This window comes from Piliocolobus tephrosceles, chromosome 2, assembly GCF_002776525.5.
Source record: "Piliocolobus tephrosceles isolate RC106 chromosome 2, ASM277652v3, whole genome shotgun sequence".
Lineage (NCBI taxonomy): Eukaryota > Metazoa > Chordata > Mammalia > Primates > Cercopithecidae > Piliocolobus > Piliocolobus tephrosceles.
This window is the reverse complement of record NC_045435.1, coordinates 122,300,775-122,319,025: the sequence shown is the minus strand read 5'-3', so window position 1 is coordinate 122,319,025 and position 18,251 is coordinate 122,300,775. Positions and strand designations below refer to the sequence as shown.

The following is an 18,251-nucleotide window of genomic DNA, read 5'->3' as shown; positions in this document are numbered from 1 at the left end:
ATGGATGAATATTAACTTGTTAGTTTAAATTGAGCAAATATAAAGGAAAGCAAACTCAGTAACTTCTATTATCTATCATTTTTAATAGAGAGCTATGATAAAAAGATAAATACAGCCTAATTTATGTCTAGCTCTTTATTAAATAAGATTGATCCTATATTGAACAATTATCTTAATATAATAATTTATATATCATTACAAATAGTAAAGACTTTTGTTGCAGACCTCTGTTGGAAATTGTTCTGGAATGCAGTTTATTCTCACATTGACAGGATCATTTAACACATTTGGACATTTTCCTGAATCAGAAGGATTCGTAGTCGTACGAGTAATAGCTGGAGTTGAAGTAGATTCACTAATTTCTGGTGGAGGAAGAAACTCAATAAAATAAAACATGACATTAATTAATTTTCTCAGATTTTTCAAGTAACAAGTATTTTTTGAAATAATACATGAATTCATATAAAATGAAAATTTTAAAATAAATTTTGCATTTAAAGAAGACCCACAAATTCAAGCACTAGTCATCAAAAGGAAAAGATCCAATCATACTTTTAAAATTGACAGTGTAGAATCCTATTGACTTTTTCTTCAGAAATACAAAATATATTTACAAAAGGACTTGGTGTAGATTCAAAAGGTAACAAAATATACATTCATACTGTATTTACAATTTGTACTTTACAGCTCAAGAAACAAGATGGAGCAATATGATTTATGAAAAGCATAAAGAGAAGGTGAGAAGAAATTAGAGAAGAGGAAAATAGGGGAAAGTACGTACTTTCAAGGGAATAATTTGATAGGTAGAGTAGAGAAAGCTGGAATAACAAAGAATGGTAGATACCAACTCCATATAAATAACATTCCAGCAACGAGATATCATTAAAATCTATTGCTTCATAGTAGAGTAAGCTCTCAGTTTCTGAAAGTAGGCAAAACAAAAGACTACCAGGAATAAGAAACGCTAACTATAGTCTAGAAGATAATGTGTAACATCCTTTACAAGGCTGGTTTGCTCAAGAGAGAATAATGAAGAGATTCAGCGTTCCGTATGTACCAACTCTAAATTAGAATTAAAATATTCAGAAAAAGATAATTAAACTATCCAAGTCTTTTTTCAACGTTCCTCTAACTGCCTTTCTCATACAACCTCTCTCTCCTTAAAATACAACCTAGTCAGAACAAAGAATATATGCTCAAATCTTCATTTCCTTTGCAAGTGTGCAAAGGCTGGAGCAAAAACCCAGGTTTTCCCAGTAATGAGATGATGCTCACACCAGTAAGCTATTATTCCACCTTACATTAACGATATAATCCCTTTGCCTCTTTGCTCTTTGTCAAGTAGCTAGGGAAGGCAATTAATGTCAAAGAACATGGATTCCTTAATTACAATAGCTCGTCATTGAAATAACTGGAATATAATGAATAGAAAAAGTTGGAGTAGTTGTGTAACTTACCCTGGATTTTTCTATGAGTGTTTCGTCTTACACAGATTATTTTTTAAAACCTATAACTATTGTGGAGTAAATTCCTCCTAACTTCACGATAATGTAGACATGCTTTTAATGTACTACTTACCTTCAACAGCAGATGTCTTAGTTGCTAAAACAACAATTAGGGCAATAGCTATTATAGTAACTATGACAAAGAGGGCAATCAGACAGATTTCTAATCCACTAAATTTCTTTCTTGCCATCTAAAAACAGAAAATAATATATATTTAAAATGTAAAATATATAACTATAATAAACCACCAATAATTCTCATGAAATTACATGCATTCTTTTTTTTTTTTTTTAGTAAGTACAATGCAGAGTGGCAGACAGCACTTACATAACATCCTAAATTAAGCACCCACTTAATAATATATTAAGCATGTACTTAATAACTTGTAACTTATCCTGATATAAAATGTAAGCAATACATGCAATTTAAAGTAAAAGGAATGAATTACTGATGTGCATTATATTAGTAGTACGCTGAGATGAAAATATAGATGGAAAAAATATATTCAAGTAGGTGTGCGTTGCCTTCTCATTTAGAGCATTTTGCTAGGCAAAGGCTTCCATTTGCACTGTTTCTCAATTCTCACAACAATTCTATGAAGGAAATAGTTATTCACATTTTACGAATTAGGAACTTTAAGCTTAAGAGAGAATAAATTATATTTCAAAGTTAAAATCTTCAGTTTTTTTCTTGAACTCTCGTCTAATTCCAACACTACTTTCCACAATGATATTGTCAAAAAGAACATAAATACATATATTTGATAGAACAGTATATATTTGCGAGTTGCTACTCTGTTTAAAAGTCTTTTGAATTATCACTAAGTTCCTCCATCAAACAGAAGCAAATTAGATATACAAAACTCTCATATCAAAAATGTATATTTATTATTAGATGGCATTAGACTTTTGAGGTAGCATATAGAAGATACCCAAATGTAGACTGGAAAGAACACATCTACAATAATTATCTGAAAGCATATTTGTTTAATTTAATTTTGACCACATATATCTTATTTTTCTTAGTTCTCAGGTTTCCATGGATTATCTGTGTTCCATGATTTTAATATAAATCTTAATTCAAAGACATATACCAAAGTAGAACTTAGAATTTCTACAATAAATGCTTTAATAAATTACTGGGTTTAAAACCAATTTTTTTTTTTTTTTTTGATCTCACAATGGTCCCTGTTCTGTAACTGTGTCAACTCTAGTACCCAGTTTTCCCAACCTAAACATCTTTTTTTTCTTCTTCCATAGGTTTTACAACATTCAATCATTCAGTAAGTCCATTTGACTTTATCTTCAAAGAATTTTTAGAACTATGCCTTCATTTTATCCCCAGTACCACAGCATAATTTTTAGATAACACATTGCCTTCATACCTGCTGTTCAGTTTCAATCCCTGCCCATCCACCCTTCTAGGTGAATTCTAAATTTTTCTCAATTCAAATGTCATGGTGAGTTCCTTATTACTCTGAGGCACAGTTAATCTAGCCTTTCTTCATTTACCATAGCATAGGAAATGTTCATTGCAATTATTTACGTATACGTCAATTTCCTCAATTAGATTGTTACATTCTTGTTAGCAAAAATTATAAAAGTAGTCAGAGACTAATACTAAGTAAGCAAAAACTTAATTTTTTACTATAGCTTATAAATGAATATCTGCAGATTAGCATTCATTCTTAGTATACAATTTTCTGTTACAGATACGTAAGCTTATTACTGCATCAGTAATCTTCAAAGAAAACGAATGTAAACTAAACAGAGCAACAGGTAACATATAAAGCTGTTTGAAAAATGAAGCCCAGTTGCTTGATATTATGTTGAGAATTGACAAAGTTAAATTTAGTGTTCAACTTTAAATAAGTGTAAATCTCATTTGAAGTGATAACCTACTTTGCTATCAAGAAGTAAGTAATGAGAATTGTGTTTTCTTTTTTGACAAGGGAAATCTTAAAAAATGCATTTTTGTCATGAGTCAAACTCTCCTTTGTTTAGAAAAATCAAAACAAAATTTAAACCAATTGCTTAAAATTACTGTGATAAAAATACGATCCCTGTAATTTTGGATTACAGTAATTTTAAACAACTCTTCTTGGAAATTATGTATTGATACCCTTTCTCTGCCTATTTATTATGAAGATGAACAATATTGTATAACAACTTGAAGAATGATCTTTAAAAAGTCAAGTAGGAAACATTAAATGTTTTATAAATGTAGCATTCTACTCTATATAGATTTTCTTAGAATATATTTAAGCATACTTTATTAGAGTATTCATCTACTTTTCAAAATCTTAATCAATACTTATTTTCTTTCATATAGAGTCATTAAACAAAAGTTGCTATGATTCCACCTAAGTCTTACAAAAGTTATAATGAAGAGTTGGGCCAAAAAAAAAAAAAAAATCCTGTATTTAAAACAAATTAGAAATGTGTTTTCCTGTTTAATACAAGGTACTGCATGTTTTCAATGGCAACTTAAAATATATGATATTGCTATTTTAACCTAGTGCAGATCGATGGGAATACTGCTAACACAAATTAAGAAAAAATATAATTAGTTGAAAACATAAAAATAACAAAAAAAATGAGCCATAGACTTACCTTATTTCATAGCCTGTTCTGTTTGCTGTGTTGTACCAGACTTGGGTAAGGCTGCCAAAACAATTATCAAGGCTAGTTGCTTAGGTATATATTGAACTACTCATAAAGTTTTATTGCACCCTCACCAGCCTATCAGTGTTTAATAATCTTCTGCTCAACATGCAATTGTTAAAAGCCTTAACCCTGAAAATAGTTTACATAAATCTTTCTCTCTGGGAATATAAGTTAATTAGTAATTGTACTGTCAGATAGTCTTTGATTTCTCAAAGCTGTGAACTATTAGAATTTTAAGAACATAGAAGTAGCTCTTTTTTTTCTCTTTTCAAAATTATATTTATTTTATATTTGGATGTTGTTATAATAACTATTTTGTCTCACTGTGTGCAATTTAGATCTTCACTGGAAAGTAGAAACATTTGAAAGACAGAATCTGTAAAAAATTTGCAGGATATAACAATTAGAAGGTAATATTTTGTAAAAAGTAATTATTAAATAAAAATTATTCCCTGTGTCTTGTCTTCGATCTTAAGGTTGAAAAAGTGACCAAATCCTTAAGTATAAAACATAAAGTAGAGGTGTACAGATAAGTAATTTAGACATAAAATCAACATATTTATCTATTTATTTATCATGCATAGCACTCATTGAATTATTAAAAAAACATATTGTCGTAAACCCCTCTCATTTCATATAGTAAAATTTATAAAATTAATTACGCTACTGGTTTAAGCTAGCATAATGTTTAAAAGCAATGGATTTGATATAAGAGATTTGGACATAAATGCTGACTGTACTATGTTTACTTGAGAAATTGTGGGAAAAATACTAACTATAAAATCACTAAGAGAATTATATGAGCTAATATTGCTTATTATTATTGACCTCAATTTGACTCTGAAATTGTTAGAGTCTAAGCTTTGCATAACATCTGGACACTATATTTTCAACAAAATATATATTAAAATAATGCACTTGCATAAAGTAGAGCAATTAGGTTTTGAAACACACTAAATATGAGTCTAAAAAGAATTATGCATGGATTGTTGTAAGACTCAGTAGCTATATAAAGGAGAAATTTCAGTATATAAAATCAGTTATGTAGCAATAAGTTTAAAATCAGTCTAGAGGCCAGGCGCGGTGGCTCAAGCCTGTAATCCCAGCACTTTGGGAGGCCAAGACGGGCGGATCACGAGGTCAGGAGATCGAGACCATCCTGGCTAACACGGTGAAACCCCGTCTCTACTAAAAACTACAAAAAAAAACACTAGCCGGGCGAGGTGGCGGCGCCTGTGGTCCCAGCTACCCGGGAGGCTGAGGCAAGAGAATGGCGTGAACCCGGGAGGCGGAGCTTGCAGTGAGCTGAGATCCGGCCACAGCACTCCAGCCTGGGCAACAGAGGGAGACTCCGTCTCAAAAAAAAAAAAAAAAAAAAATCAGTCTAGAATAATCTAAGTAGGAAACATATAACAAAACTTTTGAGGGATTTACTCTCTATTCATACGCCACATTATTTTATATGTATAAAATCTCACTAAATCAACCCAAAGCTCTTAGAACCAATAGGCAAGCAAAGCAAGGTCACAGGATATAAGGTCAACATACAAAGGTCAATCATGATCCTAAATAACAGCAAGGAACAACTGGAAAATGAAACTAAAATATAGATATAGACAGAGATGCAAGTTGAAAGATAACTAGATTGTCAATTAGAGTAGCATCAAAAACTGTTGATGAAAAAGTTAAAGATTTTAAAAATTGAGAGATATGCCATATTCATAGATTGCAAAACTCATTGTTAAGCTGCCAATTTGCCACTATTAGATCTACATATAAAATGTAATATAAATCAAAACTCCAAGAAGTAAATATAGATAAGCTGATTGTAAATTTTGTATATCAATTTGTATAACAGCTTTATTGATAATTTCCCCAAACTGGAAACAACCAAAGTGTCTGTAAACTCCAGCATATCCATACAATAGCAAACTAGTCAGCAATGAAAAGTTATAAACTACTGATTTATGCAACAACATTGATAAATCTTATATTTCAGATCAGTTGTTTTCCTTTTAATTTTAGTTATCTGATAGATTCAAGAGAAATGTGTAACAACTTGTCTTTTCATTTCCTCTTTTAAAAGTGAGAGCAAAGATTCTTCCCAGCTTACCATATCTTTGAATTGAAATGGTAAACCTCTGTCAAGTTTCAATTACATGTTAACCTTTACATGTTCCTTTACATATAGAAATATTTTAAGTAACATTTTTTATTTTCTCCAGTTAAAAATTTTGTGTGATTTTGAATTTGCATATCTTCTATTTCATATCCTTATCTCCCTCTCGTGTGAGACAAACTGGCCTTTGCTTTAAGTAATTACTTCTGCCACCCTAGCTCTGGTTCCAACAGTGAACCTCAATCAATACAATAAGGTGTTCAAAAAATGCTTAGAAGGTAAATTCAGACAAAAATCACAAAATAAACACATTCAATTATAAGCATAAGGAAGTTACGTATAGTAATAAAAAAGGCGTTTAACTTAAAGCATATTATTTTATTTAAAAACAAATATAAATTCTTAAAATTGCAATTATTAACATAAAATTGTACAAAAACTTAAAAATTTTATAAGCAAAATGATCCCCAAATTGAGTTAGATAGTCAGTAGCAGGATAAGTTGTGAACACCAAAATGAATCATAACTGGTGATTGACACTTAGTGTAATTAAAACAGATTGTTCAACTACTCTCTTTATGGAGTATTATGTACTTTGTCTTTGAAATGTACATGTCAGAATTTCAAACATATGGTAGTTAAATCATGGACATCAAATATGCACTTTAGGTTAAAAGTTATATGATTTAATATACTAGTTTCATATGTTACCTTGCCACCAGGATGCAACAAAAAGACAAAATAGAATTTTGTCAGTAATAATACAGAGATACTTCAAAATATTAAATAATAAAAAATGTTCTGCTTCTTTTAGAGGCTTGTGAAAAAACTAAAAAGGAAACAGCCACATGGCAAGAGAAAAAGGAATGGAAGAAGCCTCTAGGAGTTAATTTGTTTGAGTTCTTGCTCCTAGAAGACAGAAAAGGATGCAATAGAACACAAATATAAAAAGGCAAGCCAAGGTTCCTGCCTGGGTCATAAAAACTATTGGATACAAAGGATTTTAGAAGAAGAAGGAGAAGACAGTCAGGGGCAAGACAACAGCACCATTAGAAAGACCAAAAGATGGAGAGTTATGTGAAGAGCTTTCAGAAAATAGGACATATAAAAGTGCTGGTATTCCAGTCTTACACAAAGATGCATAGATAAATAAATAATAGCACACATTTGCTAATAAATAGCACAGATTACATTTTACATGTATCTCTAGATGTAACAATTCTTACAAGCTTCATGCCCAAATTTCCAGATATCTTCAGCAGTCTAAAGCGGAACGCTTTACCATTTCCATCAAGACCATTCTTTATTTATCTCTATCTCAATTGATATCTCTATTTCTCTCTAAGCAACGTAAGTTCAAGATTCTTAATTCCTTTTTGTTAAGCATTATACGTTGACACTTAATTCTGCAAGTGCTCTTCCTCAATGTCTCATATGTAATTCTATTTACTTTACTGCTATTGGTATAATAATTACATTATTGTAATTGTTTCCTAACTGGTCTCCCAAACTCCAGTTATTCAACGTTTATTTTTTCTCTAAAGTAAATCCACCCACCTCTCACTACAAAATAATTCAATTCATTATATTCCCAGTGCAGTAGTCCAATGATACTTAATGCCTAGAGGTAGAGAACCAAATTTCTTAACCTTATATTTAAAACCCTATGCCTTTCATAATTACCATTTCATCTCCCCTGCTTTTCCCTTCATAATAATGTGTGTCACGCTTGTAGCATAGTGCTGTCTTAGTTTGTCTCATATTAAAGCTATCCATGATTGCTTCAATTGGTCATATGAGACTAGAAACACAGAGAGAGTCAGGACAATGCTTTCCTTGGCTTCACTTAAATCAGAATGCTTTTCAGGATATTTTATATGGAGTAGAATATAGCAGTGACTGCCACTTGTATACCCATATCAATTCTCCCTTTCCAAAGCTCGCCAGTCAAAGTCTATAAGGAACACAATTGTGTTCAAACAAGGAAGAACAGGGTGTATTAGTAACAGGAAGTGGAAGGGGCTTATTATAGGATTTAGACTTGTGCTGTGTGACTATAGAAGCTAAAGAGGCCGGGCGCGGTGGCTCAAGCCTGTAATCCCAGCACTTTGGGAGGCCGAGACGGGAGGATCACAAGGTCAGGAGATCGAGACCATCCTGGCTAACCCGGTGAAACCCCGTCTCTACTAAAAAAATACAAAAAACTAGCCGAGCGAGGTGGCAGGCGCCTGTAGTCCCAGCTACTCAGGAGGCTGAGGCAGGAGAATGGCGTGAACCCGGGAGGCAGAGCTTGCAGTGAGCTGAGATCCGGCCACTGCACTCCAGCCTGGGCGACAGAGCGAGACTCCGTCTCAAAAAAAAAAAAAAAAAAAAAAAAAAAAGAAGCTAAAGAAAGGAAGGCTAGCTTTGAATTGAATAATGTCCAGAAGTAAGAGCACTTCAGTAATACAGTTGCCAGGCATCATAATCTTTGTTCAGGATGTTGGAGGAAAAACATCATGCTGGGGATATCATTGGTAATAAAACAGCAACATACTCAAAAGTCAATTTTGCAGCTACAATATGGCCTTGTTAAAAACATGGTTTATTGTACTCTGACCATTACCAGAGCTATTTTTTCATTTTCTCTCTTTTCTTTCTTTTAGTGATAGAACCACCCACATTTAATAGGGTATGTGACTGTCCAGACTATGCTATTAAACTGTTCATGCTGCTAATTTTGTGTATGTAGCTAAATTCCCATCAATGGGATGAAAGCTGATTTTCATGCATGTGACTTCCATAGTACATTCTTTTTTTTAAAGAAACACCTTTCTCTCCCTCATCCTTTACTTCATTCTATGAACCAAACATATATGCATTTCTGTAAGTCAGTTTTGACCACATATTTCCTAGGAGGTAGTGGAGTAAAAAGTTAGAAGTCTCATAAGATTCCATGACATCCTTGTGGAACATAGCTACCTGTCTACCCTAGATCGTTCACCTTCTTCTGAATAGTAAATGAAAAATAAATAATCTGTCTTCTTTTAGCCAGTAAACATTTGAATCTTTTCATTAGAGTAGCTTGTTTCATACTCAACTAATAACATAGAACAAGATATTGGCTATTGAATTATGAATTCTAACAATAAAATGTTAAGTGCATCTACTATGGATCTAGAAGTTCTTAGTTGTATGATGTGCATTATCTATGACCTTCCATTATGTAACTTGCCAAGTATTTTTATGAATCGGGAAACTATTTGCATAAATACACTGCATAATCATGAAAGACTAAGAAGAAATAATAAAACCCAAAAACCTTAAAAGGACTATAATATCATTATAGATAATTGTAAAATGAAACAGAAAATGAAAAGGAGTTTCACTCATGCTTTGCTGTTTGATGACAAAAGTTTTATTTGTGTTGTCAAATCTGCATTTTTGAAATGAGAACTGTGGACTTGGATGATGTTATGGTCTGAAGGTTTATGTCCCCTCCAAATTCATATGCTGAAATTCCTACCCTAAAGTTGATGCTATTAGGAGTTGGGGCTTTTGGGAGGTGATTAGGTCATTGAGATGGAGATTTTGTGAATGAAAATAGTGTTTTTCTATAAAAAGGCCCCCAAAAGAGCTTATGCCCTTTCCACCTTGTGAAGGCACAACATAAACGCACCATCTATCAACCCAGGATTTGATCCTTACCAGACATCAAATCTGGCAGCATGTTGATCTTGGATTTCTCAACCCTCATAATTGTGAGAATTAAATTTCTATTGCTTGCAAACCATCAAGTTTATGGTATTTTGTTACAGAAACCCAGACAGACTAAGATAGATGGAGAAGAGCTGGTTCATTTCAAATGTAAGTTCTTGGAGAACTTCCTTTGAGTTATATTTAAAAAACGTTCTTTAATCTTCACTGAAGCAAACTGACAAAACAAATTGCTACCTAGTAAATTTCAGTCATTTGATATGTAAAGATTTTTTTTCTATATAATATTATCCATTCTATGAAATACACAAAAATTAAACTAATAAAAATGAATGTCTGAGAACAATATTTATAATTATCACTATAAATATTATAAATATAATTGAAAATACATTTCCTTCCTGAAATATTCCAGTCCTAAAATATTCAACTTGTTAATAATTTTCTTCATCCTACTTCCATATTTTATTCTAGGAAATTTATTACAGAAAATATCACTTTTGGAATATAAAATATTTGTTCACATACTAGAAAATTCTAAAAAAGACTAGGGACAGTAAGAAATTTAAAATGGACATTATTTCCCTGTAATGGTTATTAACTTATACATTCCTGAAATAGAAATTTCACAAATAACAGTAAACATAAATAAAAATAAAGTGAGTCAACTATGAAATTAATCTGTTCTCCTTAGAGCACTGTGAAGCTTATCTACTTTTAATTAAATATTTGACAGAAACTCATGGCCATATTTCTTTGACAAATAAATTGAGAATCCTAAAACCAGCTTAGAAACTTGTTTGTTCTTCAAATTTTTCTAAGGTTATTGCTATACTATTAAAGTTAATTGGTAAAACTTCATAGACCTGGGTGTTCAACAGACTCAAACTAATTTTTAATTCTAATTCTGTGAAGGCTTTGACAATGATAGTAAGTTATCGATGAAACAGGGATTAAACACTTACTTTCTCTTTTCTTCACTTATAAAACCTAATTGGAATAATATTTGTTAATTAAATAGCAGTTACTAAAAGTACATTTGAAATCAATTCAAATATAAATTTTTCAAAAGTAATGAAGCAGTCTCTATGAGTAAGCATCTCCAAGACGTGGACCTTTCTAATTTTTCAATCAAGATTATAGCAATCATCTTCCAAAACCCCATTATTTCTAGAAACACAAGTTTTTGGGCACAAAATATGGTCTCAATTGCTCATTTAACTCAAATGTTTTCTAAGCCAATGGCCACCAACAGAATGAAGAAACACTGTCCAGCTCTAAAATTCATATTTACCACATTTTGAGATTTGTATGACCATTCTAACCTATCGGTATGTTACATAATGCCATATCTGCATTAAGGAGAATAAACAAATGAATAATATTCCCTGTCTATAATCACTACCTCATAAAGAATATGTGCCCTTCTACTGGGTGCAAAAGTCTCAATTTATTAAACTCTTGATGAAAAAAATTGGAAAATTGTTCTCTTAAAATGAGAGAATAAACCATCGTGAAGACATTGTATATTGTTAATAAACTTCTTTGATGTTTTCAGAATATACAAGACAAGTGTTACAATACTAGCATTGTAATTATTTTCCCCAGAATATGCAAAGATCTATAGCTACAATATGATGTCAGACTAATAGTTGGGGTTCATTTTAGGTTTACACTGTAGTACTCAAATTATATTAAAAGAAATCCTGGCTGGACATAGTGATTCACCCCTGTAATCCCAGCACGTTAGGAGACAGAGGTGGGTGGATTACTTGGGGTCAGGAGTTCGAGACCAGCCTAGTCAAATTGGTGAAACCATGTACTAAAATTGGCAAAGGAATGGTGGTGCACACCTGTAATCCCAGCTACTTGGGACGCTGAGGCAGAATGGCTTGAACCCAGGAAGCAGAGGTTGTAGTGAGCTGAGATTGTGCCACTGCACTCTAGCCTGGGGCAACAAATTGAGACTCTGTCTCAAAACAAAAAAAAAAAAAAGAAGAAATCCTAATTGAGAAAAAAATCCATGTTACATGTCACCTGTAATGTAATACATGAACCTAATGAATTGTTTCACTCTTACCCCCCAAAAAATCCTAGCAACTTCTAATGCTGTGCTTTGGATAGGAACTAGGTTGCTGGCACAAAACTGAAAACTCACCACACCAAGACATGCTTTAATGGAAATAATGTCAGCATCTTTCACAAATACAGAATTGTTAGGACTTTCTACTTTTTTTGATGTTAATTTGGCAACAAGATTTTTCAAAAAGTAGTTTATTTATGCTTTGAAATGTCTAGATTCTGCCTGTTGCACAAAATTTAGAAAGTTGGAAAGGACATAAGGCTACCACATTTATAAGAAAACAGTTGAATACTCTTCAAAGATACAACTTTTCTTGAACCCATTTGACGGTTGGAGTTACAGTAAAACTATTAACTCAAAATCTGAATAAATCCAGAAGAACCCAAAGAGTTACAGGACATCAGTTCTTGTGTACTTGAGGCAGATGGGCATCAATGCCATGCAAGCCAGTACGGAGAAAGCCACTGGAATCTAATGAATTGCTAAAGGCTGAGTGTGGGCAATCATGAGAGTGTGGGAACTCTGGGATCCAAAGGCACAGGGGAATTTGCATCCACTCACGAGTTCTCATGCATAGAACTGCAGACTAGGTGGAGAGTTTTGAGAAGCCCTCCCTTATGAGATAGTTTTAGTGGAAAAGAATGACTGCTACTACAAGAAAAGTACAATATCCCACCTGCTCCCCTACAGAGCAAAGGCCTTAGGATACTGGGAAAAGGTAACAAATCTGGTGTCCTTGGGACACGGATGGAGACCTTAAGCTAGGGGAATGAAATAGAAATAAACAAACAAACAAAGAAAAAACAATTCTCTTAGAGAATGGGTAGAAATATATTTTGGACCTGGACCACTAGGAGGGTCTCCCTGCCCCTGGGTTGGGACAAAATCACTGAGAAGACCACGCCCTTGAGACCCAGGGACACAGCACCTGCTATAATGGAGTCCAAACTGGAAGTGAGAACAACACCCTTATCAAACCAGGTAAAGAGCATTGAGAAAGAGAGAACAGCAGTCTACTGTTAAGGGAATGATCAAGAGCATGGAAAGAGATCTTCTCTGAGGCACAGAGGAAAATATATGACCTAAAGCCAAGGGTCAGCAGATATCGAGAAAAACACACTCTGCAAGCCAACCATCCTTACGGCCACCCCTGTTTCAAACTTAAGGTGATTCTACAGATATTTGAGCCTGTAGTTCATTAGGGTACTCATAGAAACAACAATATCCAAACCCAGTTTAGCTCCTAACTACATGGACACAACATTCCACAATAAAGGCCTAGCAAAGGCAAAAATGTAACCACTTCCTAGCATGAGTATTATACTATTTACCTCAGGCTCCACTATCCTACAAAAGATATCTCAATTTAATTTCACTATCAGATTTATATCAATTATCCAACCATGTTAAATAATGTGTGCCCATAAAAACATGGATAGTATAGTATCCTCCTTTGTTTGCCTTATTCAGTAAACATATTAGTGATGGCATATTAGCTGATTAAAATGTATTGAGGCAGATTTTTGGTGATACAGTGTGATATGTACATTCTGTGAAGTTTTAATTCCAGAAGGTATACTACAGGAGAAATGCTAACCCATGCTTATTTATGTATATATGTAGGAATTAAAATTCTTCATGCAAACTATTTGTATTTAAGACAATAAAAATGCATATGTATATAAAATTAAAATAAAAAATAAAGGGCCGGGTGTGATGGCTCACACCTGTAATCCCAGTACTTTGGGAGGCTGAGATGGGAGGATCACTTGAGGTCAGGAGTTCGAGACACGGTGGTGAACATGGCAAAACCCTGTCTCTACTAAAAATACAAAAATTAGTGGGTGTGGTGGCACGTGTCAGTAATCCCAGCTACCCAGGAGGCTGAGGCAAGAGAATTGTTTGAACCCCGGAGGTGGAGGTTGCAGTGAGCTGAGATTGCACTACTGCACTCCGGCCTGGACAACAAGAACAAAAGTCTGTCTCAAAAAATAAATCAATAACAAATAAATTTTATAAAATAAAAAATAACAAAACATGGATCAAATCACTGGTAGCATTAAAATTCAGAATTAAGAACCTGAATTGTATATCAACCTTTTAAATGGTTTTTTACACTTTTTAACATGATCTAACAATTTCTGACTAAATTATTTAGAAAAATATATTAAGAGAATAGATAAATATTCCTACACATAAATACTAAGAAAGAAACTTCAACTATTACTGGGATTCAGTTTGTATAGATATTTACTATAAAATCAGTATTTCTTTGAGAATCAAAGTAAAAACATTATCAAAGTAAAAACAACATTTTTTACCATCACCCTAGAAATGAGACCTTTGACCCATATTTAAAAGGACTTTTTCAGACCAGGCATGGTGGCTCATGCCTGTAATCCCAGCACATTGGGAGGCTGAGGTGGGTGGATTACAAGGTCAGGAGATTGAGACCATCCTGGCTAACATGGTGAAACCCCGTCTCTACTAAAAATACAAAAAATTAGCCAGGTGTGGTGGCACACACCTGTAGTCCCAGCTACTCAGGAGGCTGAGGCAGGAGAATCGCTTGAACCCGGGAGGCAGATGTTGCAGGGAGCTGAGATCACGCCACTGCACTCCAGCCTGAGTGACAGAGCGAGACTCTGTCTCAAAACAAACAAACAAACAAACAAACTTTTCCACCTCCCAAATTTGCTATCTTGGTTTTACCTTTTTATGGTGTTTTCTTTTATTAAATTGATATATTAATCTTCTTTGAAGAATATTGTTATGGTTGTCTTTAGTTTTCATACTGGCAAATTTAAATCAGAAGATACAAAAGAAAAACAGAGATGCCCTTCTAGAATTCAGAAGAAAACGATAAAGATATAAAACTAATGAGGAAGTAAATATTAAATAGAAACAGTAAGACTAAACTATTGATTTATAAGTAAAAACGAAGATTATGTTGGGAGAGAGGGTTAAGGAGTCACTGCTTGGGAGGAGACACAAATGCCTCACTGAGGTGACGTTTATGTCATGATCAAAATGACAGTAGAGAGTCAATCTTGCACAACTCTGGAAACAGTGTCAAAGAGAAGCCACTCCGGGCACAGACACTTACAACTGGAAGTGAGTCTGGCAGAAGAAGGGAGAAAGGGGGGCAGTGTGGCTGTAGAGATTCTGAGGGTGGGGAGCAGGACCTGAAAGGAAAGATCCTGGGCCCTGGGAGATGAGGTTAGTGATCTGCTCTTCTTTGACAACATCACCCCAAAGCTTAGCATCTTTAAACAACAACTACTTACTATTTCACAATTTGTGTGAACCAGAATCTGGGCACCAGCTTAGCTGGGTGTCTGTGGCTCAGGTTCTCTGACAAGGCTGGGACTGTGGTCTCAAATGAACCTGGACTGGGGGAGCTTCAGTTCATGTGAGTATTGGCAGGATTCAGTGTGGACTGAATTCCTCGCTACTCGAGTTCCTCCCTGTCTGTTGGCCTAAGCACTCCCTCGGTTCTCTGGCACGTAAGCCTCTGCATAGGGCACTTTATAACATTGGAGCTCACAACCTCAGTTTGAAAAGTACAACAGAGAGGCACAGAGAGAAACAAGAGAGAAAGAGAGAGAGACGGAGACAAAGACAGAGACTAAGGAAGGAAACACAGGACAGACCAAGAATGTGCAAAATCACTGCTGTTTTTGTAACAAAATCTTGGGAGTTGCAATAGACAATGTTTTTCTCCCCAAAATGCATATGTTGAAATTCTACCCCTCAATGTAATGGTATTAGGAGATGGGAGTTAATTAGGACCTGAGAGTGGAGCTTTTATGATTAGGATTACTGCCTTTATCAAAAAAAAAAAAAAAAAAAACGGAGCACTCCCCCAATCTCTGCCAGGTGAGCATACAACCTGAAGTCTGCAGTGTGCAACTCAGTAGAGTCCTCACCAGAGCCTGACCATGCTGCCACCCTGATCTCTAACTTCCAGCCTCTAGAATTGTGAGAAATAAAATTGTGCTGTTTGTTTAATTTATTTATTTCTTTTGAGACGGAGTCTCGCTCTGTTGCCCAGGCTGGAGTGCAGTGACCGGATCTCAGTTCACTGCAAGCTCCACCTCCCAGGTTTACGCCATTCTCCTGTGCCGTTTATTAAAATATGCATATATATTGCTTTACGTGTAAAAATTTGAAACTTTAAATGAAAGGAACTTTTCAATCATTAATGTACACCTATAATAAGGACACAAAGAAAAGTGTGCATATAGGTATACATAATTATATATGTGACATACTTGATGTAATGTTATTGTATAATACAGAATATATGTAATAAATATAATAATCATATATGTAATTATAATCGGTTATATAATTTCAAATACCTAATATATAACTATATAATATACTCATGTATGTAGTTAAATAAATAAATTTATGCATTTAAAACACATTTACGTAGCTGACTATATATGTATTATATATACTATAAGTGTGATTATACAGGCCAGGCGCGGTGGCTCACTCCTTTAATCCCAGTACTTTGGGAGTCCAAGGCTGGTTGATCACAAGGTCAAGAGATCGAGACCATCCTCGCTAACATGGTGAAACCCTGTCTCTACTAAAAATACAAAAAATTAGCCAGACGTGGTGGCAGGTGCCTGTAGTCCCAGCTACTCGGGAGGCTGAGGCAGGAGAATGGGCATGAACCCAGGAGATGGAGCTTGCAGTGAGCGGAGATCACGCCACTACACTCCAGCCTAGGCGACAGAGTGAGACTCCACCTTAGAAAAAAAAAAAAACTGTGATTCTACAGCTTGTATAAAATATATAATGTGATTGTATAATGTGTACATCATTATATATAACTTTGTATATTTATAATATATTTAATTTGCAAAGACCATGTGAAATTTTAATTTCATGTAACTTAGTTTTGATTTTCTTAATTTTTAAAGTTTAATTTTTATTGCTATTGTTGGTTCATTGCCTCAGTGTCATATCTACAAAGTCTTTGCCTAACCCATGGTGACTTAATTTTTAAATACTGTACAAAATCTGGCAAGATTTATTTTTTGCATATGGTTGTACAGTTTTTCCAGTGCCATTCATTAGCAACCAATTTATTCTTTCTTCATTGAATAATTTTCATACCTATATTGAAAATATATTGTCTATATAAGTATGGATCCATTTCTGTACTCTATTCTTTTTCAACAATCTATGTCTAGCATTTCTCAAATGCTACACTACCTACTGTTATAGAGTAATTCTTGAAAACAGGTAGAGTTCATCCTCTAGATTTGTTCTTTTTCAAAATTGCTTTTTTTTATTTGAGTTCTTTTTCTTTATGTACATTTTAGAATCAGTTTGGACATTTCTACCAAGAATTCCTGCTGAGATTTTACTTGTGATTGCCTTGAATTTATAGATAAGTTTAGAGAGATATTACTTCATAACAGTATTTAGTCTTTCAATCCAATAACATGGCATATCTTCCCATGTATTTAGGATCTCTTTGACTTCTTTATTCAGAAGTTCTCAGCATGCAGATCGTTTTTGTATTTTCTAAAAGGTATACCCTAATGTTTCTATGTTTCATGACGCTAGTGTAAAAAAAGTCTTATATTAAAGTTTAATTTTAATGGTTAATTATAGACATATGAATGAATTTTGTATATTGATCTTTTATCATGCAATTTTGCTAAACTCACAGAGTTTTTGTATCATTATTGATAATCATTGAGACTTTTACAACAATGACCACGTTGTCTGCTTATAGAGTAGTTTTATTTCTTTTTTTAAAATGTTTGCACCTGTTATTTCTTTTCCTTGTTTTATTGCACTGAGACCTCCAAAACAATGTTAAATAGGGGTGATGTGACAAATCATTCTTGCCTTGTTCCTGATCACAGAGGAACTCTGCAAGCGTTCACCTTTTTTTTTTTCTTTTTTTTTTTTTTGAGACGGAGTCTCGCTCTGTCGCCCAGGCTGGAGTGCAGTGGCCGGATCTCAGCTCACTGCAAGCTCCGCCTCCTGGGTTCACGCCATTCTCCTGCCTCAGCCTTCCGAGTAGCTGGGACTACAGGCGCCCGCCACCTCAAATGTTATTTATAAGGTTTTTCTTTGTAGATACTCTTGATCAGGTTGAAAGCGTTACCTTTCTTGTTTGCCTAAATGGATGCTGATTTTTACTTAAAGC

At 34.0% G+C, this 18,251-nt stretch overlaps 1 protein-coding gene across 1 annotated transcript in view; it reads right to left on the bottom strand.

The window, feature by feature from the left end:
* Positions 1–1,696, bottom strand: part of SI (sucrase-isomaltase) — a 99,019-nt gene extending 97,323 nt beyond the window's left edge. Inside the window, exons 1-2 of the mRNA XM_026448217.1 lie at positions 1,579–1,696; positions 226–362 (exon numbers count right to left, since the gene is read on the bottom strand). Coding sequence (XP_026304002.1) covers positions 226–362; positions 1,579–1,696 — 255 coding nt within the window. The remainder of the gene's footprint in view (positions 1–225; positions 363–1,578) is intronic.
* Positions 1,697–18,251: the final 16,555 nt, after the last annotated feature.